This window comes from Bemisia tabaci, chromosome 1, assembly GCF_918797505.1.
Source record: "Bemisia tabaci chromosome 1, PGI_BMITA_v3".
In the NCBI taxonomy this organism is placed as follows: Eukaryota; Metazoa; Arthropoda; class Insecta; order Hemiptera; family Aleyrodidae; genus Bemisia; species Bemisia tabaci.
This window is the reverse complement of record NC_092793.1, coordinates 84,342,960-84,363,746: the sequence shown is the minus strand read 5'-3', so window position 1 is coordinate 84,363,746 and position 20,787 is coordinate 84,342,960. Positions and strand designations below refer to the sequence as shown.

The following is a 20,787-nucleotide window of genomic DNA, read 5'->3' as shown; positions in this document are numbered from 1 at the left end:
TTTATGTTTCATTGCACCGTGTCATTGTCTTGTGCACCGGTTATGTTTAAAAGAACCCCAAAATTGAAATGTTTTCAAATTTTGAGCTTTTTGATCATCAGCCTAGTTAAGTGAACGTAATCCAAAACCTCTAATGAAGAAAAAGGAGGGATGACCTGATGCACTATGGAGTGAGTCAATGGGAGAGGTCGGACATAGTACGCTGCGCAGTGCGCATCAGACGTTCCATAATTATCAGGATTTTCTCTACTAAATGTTCGCCGAATTCACGAATCTTATGTGATTTTCATCGTAGATTTCATTTTTGATAGTACTTTTACATTATGACCAACTAAAAACTATATTTATACATATTTTATCAGAACTACTACTGTTAAAATATTAGCTAACTGTTCAACTTCATCAACAAATGTTTCTCATCATTTTCGGTGATTAAGATAATATACGGCTCTGTTATCAGTGGAAAGCGGCAATTTGTGAAGTTTTAATTATTTTTACTACTAGAATTTGAAAACATAAGGGAATGGGGGAAGGGGGTGGGGGACTGAAGGATTCGTCGGGAATGTTTGGATAAAAATAAGTTATTTACCTACATCGATCTGTTAACATTACTTATGTTGATTTTTCATCACTTCTTCGCTCAAATTGTTCGTCATTTTTAAAGTCAAACAGTGTTAACAGGCTGCCCGATCCCCGATCGTAATTAGAGATACCGGATTCATATGAATCCCGCCCGCGTACGTCCTTAAGTCGCGGATGAGTCACGCACGGCTGCAGTATGTAACCGAAGAGGTGACGTCACAGCCATAGTAGCAGATGAAGGCAGCTAAGTTTAGTATAATGTCATTCTAAAGGGTCCTGCAAATGTCCGCAAATGGTGAAATGGTTGATGTTTTTAATGCAAGTTCGCCTTAAACTCTTTATAACATTTTTGTGATGGTTGCCTCTAAACGGACATTATGAGCTAAAAAAAAGAAAAAGATAAAAAAAGAATTTTTTTCTCCAGGCTCTGTAAAATAGCAATCAAATGTTAGAATCGCTATTTGTGCATACTAGGCCATCTGATCATAACGGCTAGCAAAAAGGACGGCGTCGCGACGGATTCGAGAAATAAGGGTAGCGCACAACTGCGGTATTTAACGATAGTGACGTCACGGGCAAAACAGCAGCTGGTTGCAACACTGAACGTGGTGCATGATTATTCTCAGGAGTCCTGCAAATTTTCCTGAGCAAAAGATACCTTGAAAGCTATTGCTAATACTTCTGAGATGAATGCCACTAAAGCGCATTCTAAAGGGAAGGGGGGGGGGGGGGTCTCGCAAACGTGGAAAATATTCTCCAAGCTCCATGAAACAACAATCAACCGTTGAAATTGCAGAAATGGCCGCCTGACCGTAAGCGGCGACGACGTATTCGTAAGGATAGGGTAGCGAGCAACTACGAAATTGAAGAGAAGAAGTGTCGTCACAGGTAAATTTTTCGCATTTTTCGGCAGCTGATTTTTCCGGATCATCATTCCCAAGGGTCCTACGAATGTCCCCATACAAAAGAAAGTTTGACTCCGGTTTCACATTTTTTTAAAGTTTTACTTAATTTTCTTTTTTTTTTTCTATTAGAGATAGGTGCCTTTGAACCGGCATTACGACCGTGAAAAATAATATTAAAAAACTTATAATAGAGGAGAAGTTTCTTCAAACTCTGCAGATTAAAAATCAATCTTTGATTTTTACATTCGTGAAAGTTGTGATAGACTAGATGAGGTAGAAATAATTATATGTAACTTAATTGAAATTTGGAATTCGCGTAATACCCATGTTTGGGAGGATGTGACGGGTAAATGGAAATGATTTGGCCCGAACTGGTATCATATCCTTTACATATAAGGGTGGATTTCAGCTAATGGGAGAAAATATGGGAAACACGTGTAACTGGTTACTCAAAACTTTCAATTATAATATTTTCTCTCAATGTTTGGTTTTTTGCGTAGAACCAGGTCACACCAACCACGAAAAAATTCCTCAGGCGATTTGAATAGCTCTAAACCTTTTTTTCAACGTGCTAAACAGTGAAAATGTCAGTTTTGTGACGTGTAATTTGGGGGTTATCAATGTATCAAATCGTTATATAAATAAATCAGGACCTTTTGCGAGCTTTGTCTAATTTTTTTTTAAGTCTTGAATGTATATTGTTTGATATAATATGTATTGAAACACCAGAAAACTATATTATTCAATTTAATTTGAGACTTGAAGCGCGTAACTCAATAATATGTCAGTTTGGTGACGCTATGCGTTTTAATTTGTGGCCACTCAAGAGATAGCGCTTGCGTGCGGATTAAGGCACGACTGAGTGCGGAAAAGTAGAACGAACAGGCGTGAACTTGATAAGTCCACATATTTCTTCCAATTTCAGCATAATTTCAGTTTTTCCCATGATTTTTGGAGTGTCTCACTTATTCAATGTCAGTTTGGTGACGCTGTTTTCCATCAAAAATTTTGGTGGAATATGCAAGGAATATGTGAGCAAATATTTTTTTCTTACATCTACAGGTAGCCTCTCGACCTCAACTCAAATATTCGTTTGATTTTGTTACTGTAAATTTGCAGGAAAAATTAATAACAGCAAAATGTCAATTTGGTGACGTCACCAAACCTGACATGTCCAAACTAACATGCCAAGCTTGGTAAAGAAAAATAATCATAAAGATATTGCGATGCACGTAATTAAATTCTATAATATGGAGCTCTTCGATAACAGAAAAGTAGTCTATAGCTTGATACGGCCAAATCACTTTTCAACTTTTTTTCAGAACTATTTTCTCCCATTAGCTGAAATCCACCCATAACCGTTAACGCTCGGTTTTCAGCCGCCAAATATGGGATTGGCTGCAACGGCACATGTCCGACCTTTACCATTGACTCGTTCCAGTTAGAATCTTTTTTCTCTGCAGCACCAGTCATGTGTATAAAGAAAAACGGAAAATTGAAAAGCTTTCCAACTCTCAGGTTTTAGGATGTCAGCCATCTTAAATAAATGTGTGTCTCATAGCTGGAGTGTACCTTAATTGCTTTCATTCAAAACCAAAACGTTAATTTTTTCATTGGAAACTGAGACGTTCCAGATTTTTTCGTGCTTATGAGATTGATGAATGGCGTGACAAAATTTTCAGCGTTTTCCAGCGAGCGACACCGAATTTCTTCCATCTCCTTTACACTTGTTGCCCAGGAGCTATCAGCTGTTCTCCAACGCGTCACCGAACTCATTCCATCTCCCTCGCACACGTTGTCAATACGGAAAGAAGCGGTGGCTCCTGGTCGCAATACTCTCCGAACACCGAGACGCCGGATCATGGTCAAATTCTCCTTTATTGAGTGTCTAGAGGTCAAGAGGGACTTCCCTAAGGTGCATCAAAAAAATGAAAGTCTGAAATGTTCCGCTCTTCAGGCGCCAAATGGATGCCACTTGGTAAAAAACATGTTTGCCAAAATTTGGGCCGATTTCAACCATTCTAAATGGTGCCAAAGGTCGATTTTACGATAAAATTCTGATATTAAGGTTTAGACCCCGATTTCGTACAAAAAACTCGAATTTACGCTGGAATCGTGCGTTTACGAGGGAAATTCCAAAGAACTCAGGTTGTGGAGGATGAAATTTTACCCAAGAAAGGCGTCTTCGTAAACGATAAAAATCAAGTTGAACTAGAAAAACTCACACTGGTATTTATTTTTTAGGTCCTCAGAATTTCTGAGGTCTTACAAAGTAGCGGTATAAAAGACTCATTTTTCACGGAATTAAGTCGAAAAAGTGTATAAACGAACTGTAGGCAAGTGCTGAGGATGCAAATGTAATCAGAACTCCCTCAGTTTAAAAAAAAAGGTCCAACTTTATTGCACAATCCTCCAAAAAGTGTACGGCTCGAAAGCAGGATCAAGCTGTAATAGTAAGGGATAAGTTCGGTTTGACCCGGAATAAATTGCGTAACAAACTTTCCCCATGTAATCATCATCACTTGGTCCTCCTGAACCACTTCCTAAAAGTGAATTATAATCTGACCCCAGAATACCCCTCAAAGCACCTAAAATTCAAAATGGCGGCCGTAATAAAGGGATCAGGGAAATCGGTATTTTAAAATGTTCATTCTGTGTCATGTGAGGTATCATTTCCTTTGTAATTTTTGTCGTGGATCACATGAATGAACTCAACAAGGCCCTCCGGTCAAAGGGGGCGTTCCAAATCAAAGATGGCGACCAAATGTGAAAGGCAGGAGGTTGTATTTTTTCAAATATTCATGTAAGGAACAAGGCAAGTGAGGTCTCTCTATTTCCATTTATTTATGGCCAAGGAACCTTATTTTGATGTTGAAAAGAAATTTAATAAAGGAAGTTAAAAGAAACAGGACTACAGAGAGAAATGTAAGCTCAGAAGCGTGCGTTCACACTTCTATGAGTTAATGTGTCAACAGATACTCCCTTCCAATTCTCGTGTGTGTTCGTCGTTCCATAACAAACAAAGGGAAAGTTTGCATAACGAACTTTCCCTATGTAATCGTCATCAGTAGGTCCTCCTGAGCAACTTCCTAAAAGTTAAACATGTTGTAGGTTTAGGTTGGCGGTATGTCAGCCTCTGGCTTGCACCTGGGTGTGACCCTTCTTACCGCTTGATGTCTTACTTGATGTTATGGCGTTAGCCGCTAGTATTTGTGCTTTTCTTTTTGTTCCCGAATGAAAGTTAAATTTATTCGCTATTCATGGTATTCACTTACTCGTTACTCCCATAAAATATGATCCGACCCCGGAACACCCCTTACAGTACCTAAAATTCAAAATGGCGGCCGTAATAAGGGGGGGGGGTCCGGGAAATCGGTATTTTAAAATTTCCATTTGGTGTCAGGTGAGGTGTTAATTTCTATGAAATTCTGGTCATAGATTTCATAAATGAACTCAACAAGGCCCCCCGCTTAAAGGATGCGTTCCAAATCTGAGGTGGCGGCCAAATGTGAAAGGCAGGAGGTTGCATTTTTTCAAATATTCACGTAAGGAACAAGGCTAGTGAGGGGTCTCCATTCCTTAGTAAATTTGTCATAAACTTCATACATGAAGGCGAAAAAGCACCCCCCCCCCCCCATCAAGGGGAGTGTCCCAAATCCTATATATTAAAACGCTAAGTTCCAAATCTTTGGACGTTAACTTTGAGAGAACCACCGGACCGATTTGTCTGATCTTTTTTCTAAATGAAAGCCCCTATAGATTTGCAGGCTGTAATTTTTTTTCGATTTTCTGAAATTTTCTCCTATAATTTTCTCGAATTTTTTCCTATGTATTAAAACTGAGGTCCGAATCTTTGGACGTTAACTTTGAGAGAACTATCAGACCGATGCGCATGATTTTTGTTTTAAATGAACGCCTTTGATCTCTAGATTTGCAGGCTGTGATTGTTTTTTCAATTTTCTCAAATTTTCTTACTTTTATCGACGAGTGAAGTTTAGCTGGGCTCAAATTTTCTCCCATTTATTCAGACTGAAGTCCGCATTTTGGGACATTAACTTTGAGAGAACAACCGGACCGATTTGCATGGTTTTTTTTTTTTTTTTTAAATGAAAGCTTCTGATCTGTAGATTTGCAGGCTGTAATTGTTTTTCCGATTGTCTTAAACTTACTTATATTTATCGACGAGTAAAGTTCAGCTGTTTCGAGCGGTCGTTCGGCCGCTGCCTGCTTGCCCGTCGCTTTGTATCCCCCCTCTACGCTCTCAGCCATCCCTTCCGCCACGTCCCTTTGGCTATCTCCGTTTTCTTTCATCTTGCTCTCCTCCACCAACCACAAAGGAGGAAGTTTGGGTCGCATCGTCGTTTGTCACTCCCCACCCTCATTCCTTCGCAATCTCTCGGCTGCTCCGCTTCACCACCTCTTAATAGGCATCCTGGCGGCTTGACTGACCCTGACTTATTAAATGCAGCGGTGTAGGTGCGCACACGTATTGCTAACAACACGTATTGTTACAGACATTTCATTCTTATTTGGATTGCATTTTGCAAAAAGGAACCACTAGCATTGCAATGTTGCTAAGATTGTGCAACTTCTTTTGTCTCGGAGGAAAAACCCGGTTATCCATTAATAGTTTCTATTTTACTTGCTAAAAAACCGTGAATTTCAGACAAAAATTATCATCTAAATTTCATAGTTTTTCATGATTTCCGCAATTTTATTGCAAAGGATGAAGTTGCACAATCTTAGCATTATTGCGATGCTAGTGGTCCTTTTTTGCAAAATGTAATCCATTTGTTCTTTTCTCTTTATAATTTTGTTTCAAATTTGCAAAATTGCAAGGCAAGGCGGAGATTGCACATTTTTTACTCGAAATATCTGATGGTGTTTACCCCTCTGCTGACAAGAACATGCCGGAATTCATTGATTTACCGACAAGCATTATTACTGAACCCAATATTATTACTGAAATTTATGGAAAAGATATAGCTTTCTCATGTTTGCGAACATAGATTTCACAAACTGCGCAATTCTGGCCCCTAAAAATGAGCATAGCAATTAAATTAACGACAAGGTTGTTGAACTTCTTCCAGGTGACTCTAAAACGTACTTTAGTGTTAACAGGCTCATTGCAGAGGAAGAGAGGGAGGCTCTCAATTTTTCCCTCGAATTCTTAGACAGGCTTGATCTTAGTGGTTTACCGGCGCATAAACTCACATGTAAGGAGAGGGTTATTGTCATGCTTTTAAGAAACCACAACATTTCTGAAGGTTTAATGAATGGTACCCGATTGATCGTCTGGAAACTTTATGAAAATTGTCTTGATGTGCAGGTCATTTCCGGCGAGGAGGCCGGTGAAAGAATTTTACTGCGAAGAATTGATTTGCCATCTGCAGACTCCTCTCTCCCTCTCTCTTTTAAGAGGCAACAATTTATGATTCACATTGCGTCTTGCATGACCATCAACAAAACTCAGGGTCAAACACTGAAGCGAGTCGGCATTTATTTACCCCAACCAGTTTTTAGCCATGGTCATCTATATTAGTACGGTGGCTTAGCGCCAAAAAAGGGCCAAATGCTGCAAATCGTGATTCAGTTTTGCCACTTTGGGAGATCAAACTAGATGATATTTTAAGCGTTTTGAGTCGAAGAGGCATTTCCAAAATGGTGGCAGAGCCAAGATGGCGGCCATTCAAAATGGCGGCCGGCGCGTACTTTGAGCCGCTCTAGATCGAGATCCACTGAACCGATTTAAATTTTCTTTTTTTTGTTTGATAGATAATTGAAAGGTTAATATAACAAAATCACAAAATTTTTGATTTTGACAATATACAGGGTGTTTTTTTCATAAAAACCGGGTTTCGCGTGTGGAAAAAAATCTTCTAATTCGCATAACTTTCAAAATCGTATTATTAAGGTCACTTTAAATACTCACCATGTAAAAGAGCGTCTTTTAAGCTTTCCAACGATATATTACATGATGGGTCTATGATTTAAAGTTTCCGCGCCACTGCGATCCGCGCGGCGGCGGCACAGCGCGGGCCTGTATAAATTAGTCCACGGGCCTATGTTGAAAAGAAGCCTCCCGTGGAAAAGTAGATGTAGTAAGTATGGAAAATGGCCTGACCTCTTCTTTTCGATGTGTAGAAAAATAATTTTGATGTTGTCAAGCTCAATTTTGCGTCCAACCCCTCCAATTCAACATGGCGGCCAAAATGGGGGCTCGGGGGTTGAAAATGTTGGAATTTGTTTTTGATGTCGTGTATGGGGTCTATCGCTATGTAATTTTGGTCGTAGAATCCGAATTTGAGGTCCAAAATTGTCTCCGGCTCAAAGGGATGCCCAAAATCCAATATGGCCGCCAAAATTTCCACGATAGGGTCAAATCTCCGAGAGTTGCGTAAAAGCGCCGAGTAGGGTATCTTTCCTAGGGTTTTTTGGGTCGTAGATTTCACTGATGAGGTCAGAATTTTACTACAGGTTTACTGAAGCCCAAAAACGTCAATATGGCGGCCAAATGGCTGCCGTTGCGGGGTGAAATATTTTGTTGAGGCTCGTATCGTCGAGTGAGGTGTCCCTGCATGGGTTTTTCGGGTCGTAAATTCCACAAATGAGGTCCAAATACCCAAACAGGCCCATAAAAGTTCTCTAAGAACCAAAGTGGTGGCCAACATGGCTGCCGCTCAGATAGTGAGAACGGTAGAGAAGTTACCTTTCATACAATGATGAATTTTCGTGTATGTTTTGTACTCCGCTGATTCCGGATGTAGTCCAGGATGTCAAGAAAATAAGTGAAGTGGATACGTATACCACGTAATATGCAATGCTTATGAGATTTTGCAACCCACACTTCCTTTTGGAGAAAATGTACGACTTACTCATACTCAGAAAATTTGGCAGTCATGGACACGGCAAAAAAATAAAGTATTTGGGGAAAATCCTGGGACTCAGCATGGAATTGTCAGTTCACTGATTGCAGGAATGCTACACGTCTCTTGACAATTTCATACACTGTGTATTTTGAATGAAATTTGTGCAAATTCATCACACGGAACAAAATCTTCGATGTTTATGGGTATATGTTATAATCCATGGGTACGACAAATCTTATCATTTGCACAACGCAAATGTTATTTTTCCGTTTTGTGCTCAAAAAGAGGGTAAACATTTTTCGGTGCATATGATAGGGTGGACACCTATTTTGTACTTTATTGGCTGCTTAAACCAGTTTTGGTTTACCTAATTGTTCTCTAACATTAAGAATGTTGCAGGAGTCGAAATGTCCAACAAATGCGTTTTAGGGGGAGGAGGATACACTTTTGGAAAAAATTTCTCCTCGAAGTGTTATACCAATACTGCGCACAGGGATTGGCTGATGGTGGACTTTTTTGTATTGATTTAACTTAAACCTCAGCTTATTTTTAAAATTGTGGTAAGAATCCTGCTCTCCAAAGTTGGAATACCCTTTCGTCCGCTGAACTCCCAAGGGTGACCGAGGGGGCTTTGAGATGACGAAAGCTGCACTCCTCGGGTCAGCTCGTCTCTATTTGTCCTCGTGGTCCTGGACTGTGTCCGGCCTAAAATAACCCAAGCAGAAAAAATTCTGACACGTGAGGTTTAGGACATCCTGTACATTTGACTGTCAAAGCCGGAGATGGTATCCATTTTCTCCTATCATGCTGCAATTTTCTAGAAAATCTTCATTCGATAGGGAAAAGAGGATATCTTTACCCTAGTATATATTGGCTTTAGAATCTATGTCCCAAATACCATAGACCAATAGCCGGCTATGAGATTTATTATAGCATCTATTGACCGCTATACGCAGTTTCTTGCAGTATTTGATAGACGATGGCGATAAAGTTATTGTTAGGCAATAAACTGTTTAGCACGGCTGTTTGATTTCCTTCGCTTTCTAAAACCAGCTACCTATACGAATTCTATCGCTTTTTGTAACCGGATGTAAGAATTTCTACGGAACTTTGAACACCGGGATCCTATTGAGAATTTCAGCATGCGGTATCCGGGCTCAGCCCTAAGATTCCTCCTAGAGTAACTATATGAGATCCTTGCCTCATACTCAGCAATACGTCTATGTAAGTGAGGAGCTTTCCGGAAAAAGGGCACATATAGCAAAAAATGGCCTTTGAGAAAAATGCATTCGAAGTTTCCATCATTATAATTATGGCCACTGACTGTGACTTACGTTCGAAATCGGGAGTCCAAGCTGCGATGTAAGTTATCATCAGTGACCGGAAAGTAATGATGGATACTTATGATGCATTTTTCTCATACGCAATTTTTTGCAATGTGCCCTTTTCCGGAAAGCTTCTCAATTGTTAAGTCCACGTTTCTGCTGTTAAGTAGGATGACGCGTGCAGAAAATGAACACTATCTGCATGCGAAATTGCTACAAATCGTAAACTAGAATTAATTTTCATTGTGTACGTAATTTGTTCGTGCCTAACACTGAGGCTGAATTTAATTTTTACATCCCCACAAAATAATTGTAATAAATTTCGGTCATATAGATTTAACAGCACCATGAATGCGTGAGGTGTTTTTAAAGGACAGTGTTGAAGTAAATTAGGTAGACTCAGTGAGATATTCTAATCAATTAAAAGTACACATGATTTGTCCTACCGGACATGTACAAAATATTCACCCTACTTTTCATATGGAAAACGAACGAATAAGGTTTGTATTCAGAATAGTGTATTTTATCCTTTCATCGAGAAAAGTATCTTCTTGGGAAAAATCAGGAAATACGCTCTTGAGCATGTCCTAGATGAACTACAGACCACTACCGCTACCACTCCGATGTACTAGAGGACTGCATCCGGAATCAGCGGAGTACAAAACATACACGAAAATTCATCATTGTATGAAAGGTAACTTCTCTACCGTTCTCACTATCTGAGCGGCAGCCATGTTGGCCACCACTTTGGTTCTTAGAGAACTTTTATGGGCCTGTTTGGGTATTTGGACCTCATTTGTGGAATTTACGACCCGAAAAACCCATGCAGGGACACCTCACTCGACGATACGAGCCTCAACAAAATATTTCACCCCGCAACGGCAGCCATTTGGCCGCCATATTGACATTTTTGGGCTTCAGTAAACCTGTAGTAAAATTCTGACCTCATCAGTGAAATCTACGACCCAAAAAACCCTAGGAAAGATACCCTACTCGGCGCTTTTACGCAACTCTCGGAGATTTGACCCTATCGTGGAAATTTTGGCGGCCATATTGGATTTTGGGCATCCCTTTGAGCCGGAGACAATTTTGGACCTCAAATTCGGATTCTACGACCAAAATTACATAGCGATAGACCCCATACACGACATCAAAAACAAATTCCAACATTTTCAACCCCCGAGCCCCCATTTTGGCCGCCATGTTGAATTGGAGGGGTTGGACGCAAAATTGAGCTTGACAACATCAAAATTATTTTTCTACACATCGAAAAGAAGAGGTCAGGCCATTTTCCATACTTACTACATCTACTTTTCCACGGGAGGCTTCTTTTCAACATAGGCCCGTGGACTAATTTATACAGGCCCGCGCTGTGCCGCCGCCGCGCGGATCGCAGTGGCGCGGAAACTTTAAATCATAGACCCATCATGTAATATATCGTTGGAAAGCTTAAAAGACGCTCTTTTACATGGTGAGTATTTAAAGTGACCTTAATAATACGATTTTGAAAGTTATGCGAATTAGAAGATTTTTTTCCACACGCGAAACCCGGTTTTTATGAAAAAAACACCCTGTATATTGTCAAAATCAAAAATTTTGTGATTTTGTTATATTAACCTTTCAATTATCTATCAAACAAAAAAAAGAAAATTTAAATCGGTTCAGTGGATCTCGATCTAGAGCGGCTCAAAGTACGCGCCGGCCGCCATTTTGAATGGCCGCCATCTTGGCTCTGCCACCATTTTGGAAATGCCTCTTCGACTCAAAACTCTTAAAATATCATCTAGTTTGACCTCCCAAAGTGGCAAAACTGAATCACGATTTGCAGCGTACTTGCCATAAGCCACCGTACTATATGTTGCATTCCCACGAGCTACATCATACAAAAATGTTAAAGTACAAATTCTTCCCAAAGGCAACCGCACAAAAAACATCGTCTACAAAAAGGTGCTTAGATCTTTTATAACTCCCAATGGCCTAAAATAATTCATGTTTTTACTTTATTGTTCGCAAGTATTCAATTTTTCTTATTCCGATCATACACTTCATTTCATTTAAATTAAATTTTAATAGTCATTAAAAAATTATTAAAAAATAAGAAGAAAAAATTAAAAAGTAACTCCAAAAAAAAAAGAAAACCTGATAATGCACTTCACTATATCACGACCAATACATTTCATTTCATTTAAAGTAAATTGTAATAGTCATCAAAAAATTATTAAAAAATAAAAAAAATTAAAAAAATAACCAAAAAAATGATAATACAGGCTTTATATCACATTTTTTGGTAGAACAGCAGTCTCCACCCTGTAACGCAGAGAGGCAGTTAAATTCATTCATCTTCTGCCACAGAATCATCATCATTATTAAACAGATTCAACTAATTGCTCCGATTCCTAATAAGCTACTGCACCACCATTGCTAGCTGTGGAGGGCGCCCGGAGCAGCTAGTCCAAGATTAAGTTCATAAGATGTCCAGTGATAGGACATTGATGGAGGAAAAGAGGATAAATCATGCGCAGGGATTGCTAAGGAACGGCGAACACACACGAGAATTGGAAGGGAGTATCTGTTGACACATTAACTCATAGAAGTGTGAACGCACGCTTCTGAGCTTACTCTGTAGTCCTGTTTCTTTTAACTTCCTTTATTAAATTTCTTTTCAACATCAAATAGACTGCATTTTGCAATTTGGAACTATCAATTCTGGCCCGGTTTAAAACAACGTATGTGCCATCAGTTTCCCTATGCACTTAAGTGTTCTTTCAGATGAGCCAAAATTTATAGTTCCAAATTGCGAAATGCAGTCCAAATTAAGGTTCCTTGGCCATAAATAAATGGAAATAGAGAGACCTCACTTGCCTTGTTCCTTACATGAATATTTGAAAAAATACAACCTCCTGCCTTTCACATTTGGTCGCCATCTTTGATTTGGAACGCCCCCTTTGACCGGAGGGCCTTGTTGAGTTCATTCATGTGATCCACGACAAAAATTACAAAGGAAATGATACCTCACATGACACAGAATGAACATTTTAAAATACCGATTTCCCTGATCCCTTTATTACGGCCGCCATTTTGAATTTTAGGTGCTTTGAGGGGTATTCTGGGGTCAGATTATAATTCACTTTTAGGAAGTGGTTCAGGAGGACCAAGTGATGATGATTACATGGGGAAAGTTTGTTACGCAATTTATTCCGGGTCAAACCGAACTTATCCCTTACTATTACAGCTTGATCCTGCTTTCGAGCCGTACACTTTTTGGAGGATTGTGCAATAAAGTTGGACCTTTTTTTTTAAACTGAGGGAGTTCTGATTACATTTGCATCCTCAGCACTTGCCTACAGTTCGTTTATACACTTTTTCGACTTAATTCCGTGAAAAATGAGTCTTTTATACCGCTACTTTGTAAGACCTCAGAAATTCTGAGGACCTAAAAAATAAATACCAGTGTGAGTTTTTCTAGTTCAACTTGATTTTTATCGTTTACGAAGACGCCTTTCTTGGGTAAAATTTCATCCTCCACAACCTGAGTTCTTTGGAATTTCCCTCGTAAACGCACGATTCCAGCGTAAATTCGAGTTTTTTGTACGAAATCGGGGTCTAAACCTTAATATCAGAATTTTATCGTAAAATCGACCTTTGGCACCATTTAGAATGGTTGAAATCGGCCCAAATTTTGGCAAACATGTTTTTTACCAAGTGGCATCCATTTGGCGCCTGAAGAGCGGAACATTTCAGACTTTCATTTTTTTTGAGGCTCCCTTGGAATGCCAATGGGAAATCCTAGGGTCCAGCGGCTGATCGTTTCCGCGATCCGCTGAATCAATCAATGTAAGTCTGTTTGATTACTATAGACAGGTTTGCCACTTTCAACTCATTTTCGAGATGTTTGTTTGATCGTGTTTGAGTAATCGAATTGAACACTTACTTTGGCTCTGTGAATGGACATGCTTGTATCTTCCGATTCTATCGATTTGTCAATCACTGGCAAGCATTTGAAATCAGCTGACGGTAGTGGCCTTGTAACTTAACTCCCAAAGCAGTTTAGGTACACGGCCGCCAGTGGCCCTTGTTTGCAACTGTGCATTGTATTTGTAGCAACTGCTATTCTAAAATCAAGCCCATTTTTTTTTCTTTCAGGTAAGAACTAAAGATCTAGGAGGCCAAGCAACAACGCAAGAGTACATTTTTGCCATAATATCAAACTTACGATAGAACTGTTCTTTTGTAAATCTAGTTTTGTTTTGTGTCAATGAATGCCTTTTTAAGTAGCATTATCTGCCACATCATCTGGGATCATGGATGCAGGTTTATAGTACCCAAGCGTGATCCCTTTAGTCTCCATGGAAGCCTTATATTGAATACAGAGACGGAATAATCCAGATGCTTACAAAGCAAAACCATTGATTTGAGAAAATTAAAAAAATAATTTGGTTCTACAACAGAACACTCCTCTTAAATACAGTGGTCCCTAAAGAAAATGGGTAAAACTTACAGCTGCCGTGCAAGTATCCTTTGTCCTCTGAAGTTTTTGCAATGATTCACTCCAAATTTACTACTTCCTCATGGAGTGTCGAGATTTCCGAACTCATTCAATTTTTAGGATAAAGTGTCTGTGTACATATATTTAAGCAGAACTAAAAGGCATTTTAAAAACTGACCAATTCTGATTTTAAACATTTTTCAAGAAATGGAAGGAGAAGAGAGTTCTCTTTAAAAATATTTACTTCTTTATCTCTGAATAACATTGAAAATGTGATTCCATATTTTTCTGTTTCGGGTGTGAATGTAATGGAGATTTTTTTAAACTTGGGAACACAAAGGCATTTGTTATCCTCTCTCTCTCATTTACATTCAGTAAAATCTCGAAAGAAATCTCTAAGAAATTCAGTAAAATCTCGAAAGAAATCTCTAAGAAATTCCGTAAAATCTCGGTATATTAACCTTCATTTCAACAAGTTTTTAGATATAACAATGTCTTGCCGCACACGCCGCAATCCCTCTATCAACAGAATATGTTTCTTTCAAAATAAGGTCATTACAGAAAGCCTGGATTCGATTTAATGATAATATTGTCAGATGAAGACAGAAAAATGTCTAGTTTTTACAAAGAACTCAGGAAATATCTCAGATCCAATCCCTTTACATTGATGCTAAGAATCGGAATACTGTGCTGCCAAACAAATAAAGTACAATTCCTAGCCTCTTGCCTCTCGCTAGGAGACATGCACCTTAAAAACCCACCGCAACTGGTGTCGAACAGGTTGTCAGTTCAGCCATTTTTCCTTCACATAGGCTCGATACAGCACTCACTTCTTAAATGTATTTTGTATCATTTTATTATTATTCCTGGATAAGTTTTCATTCTTGAGTTGTATAATACTTATAAATAACTGCATAGTATACATCCCTGATATATGCATGATTATCATTTCAACCACTTAGCACGTAATCAAAACCCACCATGCTGAAGATTAATTAAAAGTATTTTGTACTCCAAGTGCACTCTTTTTGCTTGATGCACCCAAAGTAAGCTTTGCTCCTGCATCGTCAAATATGTCAATGCTGAGGGTAATGAAAGTTGAGCCACGTAAGGTCTTGTCCACACAAAAGTGGTTCGCATAACCTCCGGCTAACTTGTTTCAGGAACCTATTATGATTCAGCCCTAACTTTTTCCGCTGAACCCCAGTTTCTGAAACTAATTCTCATAAACTGAGCTGGTGTACACAAGGCCTTTTACATGTGTCTGTTAGTCCAGTCATTTGAGGAAAAAAATGGCCCCTACGCGGTTTTGAAAGTGGAACTTTTTTTCTCACCTGATTTTTCAGTTATAGAGGATCCCAAACGAGAATCCAAATTTGGCCCCTTGACAACTTATAGGAGATACCCCCCCTCCCAAATCCCCAAAATAGATAAAAAACTGTCAAAATTCGGATACTTTCTCTCGTTTTTCGGCTACTATCGCAAATTTTGAGCGCAGAACTTTTTTTCTTACCTAATTTCTCATCTGCAGAGGGTCCTAAACGAGAAACCAAAGAGCCTCGCCAAAAAAGGGTGTTTTTTCGCCCCTTTTTGGATACCCAAGTTGGTCAACCGGACAAGGCTCAAATAAAAGCTTATGGTAAGGTAAGCCTCCAGGCAAAGTTTCAACTTGAAGTGGCACCTCGTTTAGGCTGTACAATGTTGCCAATTTTTCATTTATTATGTGCTAAAATCAAGGAATTATGGACTAATAATCCAGTGCATCATAGTTAAACAAACTAGTACATCGGTCTACAGGCTAAATACTACCCTGAGATTGTAAAGAAACGCAGCTGAAGGCCATCGTGAAATTTTCGAAGCAGTGTTGCCAATTTTGTATTTATTTTCAAATATAGTATGAGGGTATTTTCGAGATTTTTGGCGGAAAACGAATCTTCATGGGCTCTAACTTTGACGAGTATGGGCCTGAACATTACCATAGGATAGTAAATGATAGCTTCTTAAGGAGAAAATCGTATTTCAAAGGCAATGTTGCCAAGTTTACTTTAAATTCGTACCAAAATTAAGGATATTCTCAAGTGAATGCTCGGAAAATGTAATTTTCAAGGCACTTTGGCATACAGGTCAACTGAATGCCATAGCGTGAGACTCTCTCGCCTCTTAGAACAGAGAAAACCACCGAAATCAAGTTTTATCTTTAAAAATTGCAGCTTAAAAATATCTTCATTTTATTGTAAAAATGCTATAAAATGGCGCAAAGGTAATATTTTGCCTACACTGTAAGGTGACAGCCCCTAAAAGTACGACTTCTGCGCAAAAAGCTTAAAAACATCAGCGTCTTATCATAAAATAAATGTACCCAATTTGTCAATGTTGCTCTGAAAATTCCATTTTTGCCTTAAATAGTAATCATGTATCATGCCATGGTGATATTCAGCTATCAGAATGGGAGAAGTGTCTTGAAAATTACGTTTTCCGAGCATTTTCTTGAGAATATCTTTAATTTTGGTTCGAAATTAAAGTAAACTTGGCAACATTGCCGAGAAAATCGTATTCGGAGCTGAGAAATATTTTTTTCAGCTCATAAAATCCCCTCTATTGGGTTCTTGCTTTTTCCAAAGATTTTGGGGGAAAAACGAAGGTCATCTTCGGCTGCAGCAGCAAAAATTGAGTGGGAATAACTCCTTTTGATACCTCAGAAAAAATAATATCCCCTTCCATCCGATGCAAAAAAATCGGACGAGTTTTACCTACATGGTGTTATAAGGGCGGAAAAGAGCACTTGTCGGAAGAGATCTCGACGTTAGGAACAGAGAGGAAACTTTGACAAGCATGCAGTGCCAGTCCCTACGTAATTTTGGCCGCTAAATCCGAAAATCACCTTATAGTCCAGGCAATAGAGCTTAAAATAGGCAGTTTGCGGGAAAGTTTAGTCGAACTAGCAATTATGGACGAACTCTATGTTTTTTGGGTCGTAGAATCCGAATTTCGACTTGCCTGACAGATCCGACCCTCCCCCCGGCCGCTATTTTGAAAAAACGACTAAAATTTACGGTTTTCCCATTTTTCGCTCATAACTTTTTTTTCTGTTCAAAATATCGAAAATCTCGCCACTTCTGTCGAAAGACGAATAAATTTGCTAGAGATAGGTATATACATATGTCAGAGCCGGATTTAGGTTTTTGCCGCCCAGTGCCCGAAAAATTTTGCCGCCCCCCCCCCCCCCCCTCCCGGACTGTGTAATGTCTTATAGAAACACGCGATGCGCACGTAAGTTTCGAAAACACAGCAAAAGAGAAATCCGATTCTCCGATAGTCAGGAAAATGCGCATCTATATGCAGGAAAATGTTGCAAACAAATATTTTAGGAGGAGGAAATGATTCTTCAAGGACTTTAAGGATTTGAGGCACAAAAAAGGCGAAACTTGAACATAGTAAAAAATTAAATTGAATGTTGATGCTAAAGTGCAAAATCTCGTATTTCCGTCGCGATGTTTCAGAATTTCCGCGTCTATTTTATTTTTCCAAAGAGAAACAAGCAAACTTAAATTAACTGTAGAAGCAAACCGTAATCTTCAAGGAAGGAAAGCCATCGCCATGCTTAATGGGATCCTTTGGGACCAAAGGATTTCCAAAGACAACAAAAAGAAGGTTTTTAACTCGGTTGTCAAGCCTATTATCACCTATGGCAGTGAAGTGTGGCAGTTGAAGAAGCGGACCCAAGAAATGCTCAAGGCGACCGAGATGGATTTCTGGCGAAGATCGGCTGGAATCTCGAGGAGAGAACGTGTCAGGAATGAACGTGTCCGAGAGATAATGGGCGTTGAGGGGACGATTTTGCACGATATCATGACCAAGCAATTGGTATGGTATGGGCATGTGCGGAGAATGGCTGATACCAGGTTGCCGAAGAAGGTGTTGGAGTGGGTCCCCCCAGGTAGGCGACGGAGAGGGCGTCCAGCCAAATGGTGGGTAGAGGGCATCCGTGAAGAGATGGAGAGATGCCAGCTTCCGGAGGATCTCTACCATGACAGATTCCTGTGGAGAGTAGGCGTCGCAGAGCGCCCTAGCGCGCCGTAAAAGCGGCTCATACGTACAAACAACAAGCAAACTTTATAGCTTGATATTCATAATCATACAGAATATTCTGCTTACAGGGAAAAAATTTCAAGAAATTACGTTGACTACTTTTTCAAAGAATGAATTAAGTATCACAGGAAGTCTGGAACATCGCAAATGGAGATTCGTGGTTTCGCAATTTGGTCATCGATGTACCTACTCAAGTTTTCGGAAAACTTACGGATTGATTAAGTTGAGAAGAGAGAGAAAATTTGAGTGGCATTGAGTTTCACCGAGGCATTGAAACCTCTAGAAATTTTTCTTTTTCGCTTTGGCATGCGCGAACTTCTCTACTATGTCCTCGAAATCCAGTTGTATTGTGATGTCGGATTCCATTGACATCATAGAGAAAAAAAGGAGGTGTTTGCATTTCGGGCATCTTGGACTTTTTTGATGACAGAGGTCGGTTCGACGATTTTTATCATAGATTTTCTCGGAAATGGTGGAGTTTATGGAAAAAAGTTATTCTACGTATAGTGTTTGCATTTATAATATGAGTTAATTTAAGCAAAAAAATTGGACATGATGATCAATTTTTCATACTTCGAATTCCGGATTATTTGCTGGAGTACCTGCACCGACCTCGACGACACGGGGTAGACACTCCTCAAGATGCAAACACCTCCTTTTTTTTCTCTATGTATTGACATCATCGCGACATTCACAAGTCTCTAATGCCACTGATATATTCTTACATACTTGTGCACTCGCCCCTTAGCGGAGAAAGATCGCTCCACCAAGCAATTGGTCACCGGTACGGAAAGGTATATATATTGCAATGGAAATATTCGGGTACACATCTTGAAAATTTTTCTCAAGCAAAAATGGATGGAGTTTTGACAAAGGAAGGTCTGTCAGGCTAAAAATCGAGCCATAAGAGGCAATAAAGTCGCTGCACGGGATAACCCTCCCTTCATATTTCATGGAGCATGAACAAATAAAATTCTATGTAATTTCGCGGGGAGAGTCAAGAAATAATTTCTTATTAAGCGGCAAATTTGCCGCCTTGAAGTTGCCCATGATTTTCAGAGGGATTGAGATGACTCCCCCAGAGATGGAATCAATTCAAAATGGAAGTCAGGGCCCCGCCGCTGCCCAGTACTTAGTTTTTCCTTGCCCCCCCCCCCCCTCCCCTAAATCCGGCTCTGACATATGTACACTTAACGTGAAAATTGCGAGAATGGGAGCGCGACGAAGGCAGCGGGAGATATCGATCTTGCGCCATTAGATACGAGGGTCATCCAAAAAGGAAGGTTCCCTACCTTGTATCTTCCGAGCGAAACGAGATAAATCAAATCGGTTAAAAAGCACACATCAGACATACTCTAAGCTTTAAAACAAGCTCAAGTTTTTGAAAATCCGTCCAAGGATTTGCGAGTAAACTTAATCTTACTGAGACAACCTCCTGTCGCCGCGTGCCCACCTCCGGGGTCAGGATACACGGAGAGTCGATTATTGAAGACTCGGGTTATCGCCTCTATACATCACATCAACAAGGAATTTTAAAGTTTTCATTGAGAAGGCCTTACCTTACTTTTTGACGTAGTCTCCACATCCTTTTTGACATTTCTGGTCTCATTACAGCAGCTTCTTGATGCCTTCCGCGTAGAAGCTTTCGTCTTGACTCCAAAACCAATTATTGACAGCGATCTGCACTTCCAAATCAGTTGCTTTGCGTGGAGAAATTTTCCCCCAATCCTTTAAACTCTCTTACTTTAGCTTCATGTGAATTTCATTTGTTCCCGAGCGGAAAAACTTCCATGATGGAAGCGATTTTCAACCGATTCAGAGGCACAGATAGCTGTCAATGACTGGTTTCAGAGTTAAAGCGAAAGCTTCTATACGCGGAGGGCATCAAGAAGCTGCTGTAATAACACCAAAAATGTCAAAAAAAGATGGAGACTACGTCAAAAAGTAAGGTAAGGCCTACTCAATGAAAACTTTAAAATTCCTTGTTGATGTTGTCATGTAGCAGTTGGTAGCATGTACGAGTAGTGATATTGTCGCTACTTAGGTGTCAAGCCTGTACTATCGACGAATTTAGTTTTGCGCAGAGTCTCTGGTGACTATTTAGCGACAGCGCGGCGCGGCGCATTGCCTGATAACGCTCTCATGAAGACGCACTCGTTCCTCTGTGAGTGCGTAGTCACTAACACAGACGCACATGAAACACACACAGACATTTTCACTCATTCACCGTGAGACGTTTTTGGCTCTTTGGAATGTAAACAAAGATTCGTAATGACGTATCGCGCATCGATTCCAATTCTCACTTGTCTCTACTTGTTGTTGTGACTAGAGCAAGGAAGAAAGGACCTTATTCCAAATCGGTCATTTTCAACCTTGGCCTGATCTTCGAAATATTTTCAAAGTTGATAGAGGATTACCTCCCGAGTCTAAAACAATGACGATTTTTTAAACCGGGCAATCAAGGGGGAGGTGGAAGGGGGGGGAGTCAAAGTAAAAATGTAAACTCGCATATCTCGCTAATGGTTTGTTGT

At 39.7% G+C, this 20,787-nt stretch overlaps 1 protein-coding gene and 1 long non-coding RNA gene across 2 annotated transcripts in view; one reads left to right on the top strand and one right to left on the bottom strand.

Moving 5' to 3' along the window:
* Idh3b (isocitrate dehydrogenase [NAD] subunit beta, mitochondrial) overlaps nt 1-15,098 on the top strand; it is a 41,244-nt gene extending 26,146 nt beyond the window's left edge. The window contains exon 8 of the mRNA XM_019055641.2: nt 13,825-15,098. Coding sequence (XP_018911186.1) covers nt 13,825-13,899 — 75 coding nt within the window. The 3' untranslated portion in view covers nt 13,900-15,098. The remainder of the gene's footprint in view (nt 1-13,824) is intronic.
* The window catches only part of LOC140226030 (uncharacterized), a 234,405-nt gene that overhangs the window by 45,709 nt on the left and 167,909 nt on the right, over nt 1-20,787 (bottom strand). The gene's annotated exons all lie outside the window — the stretch shown is intronic.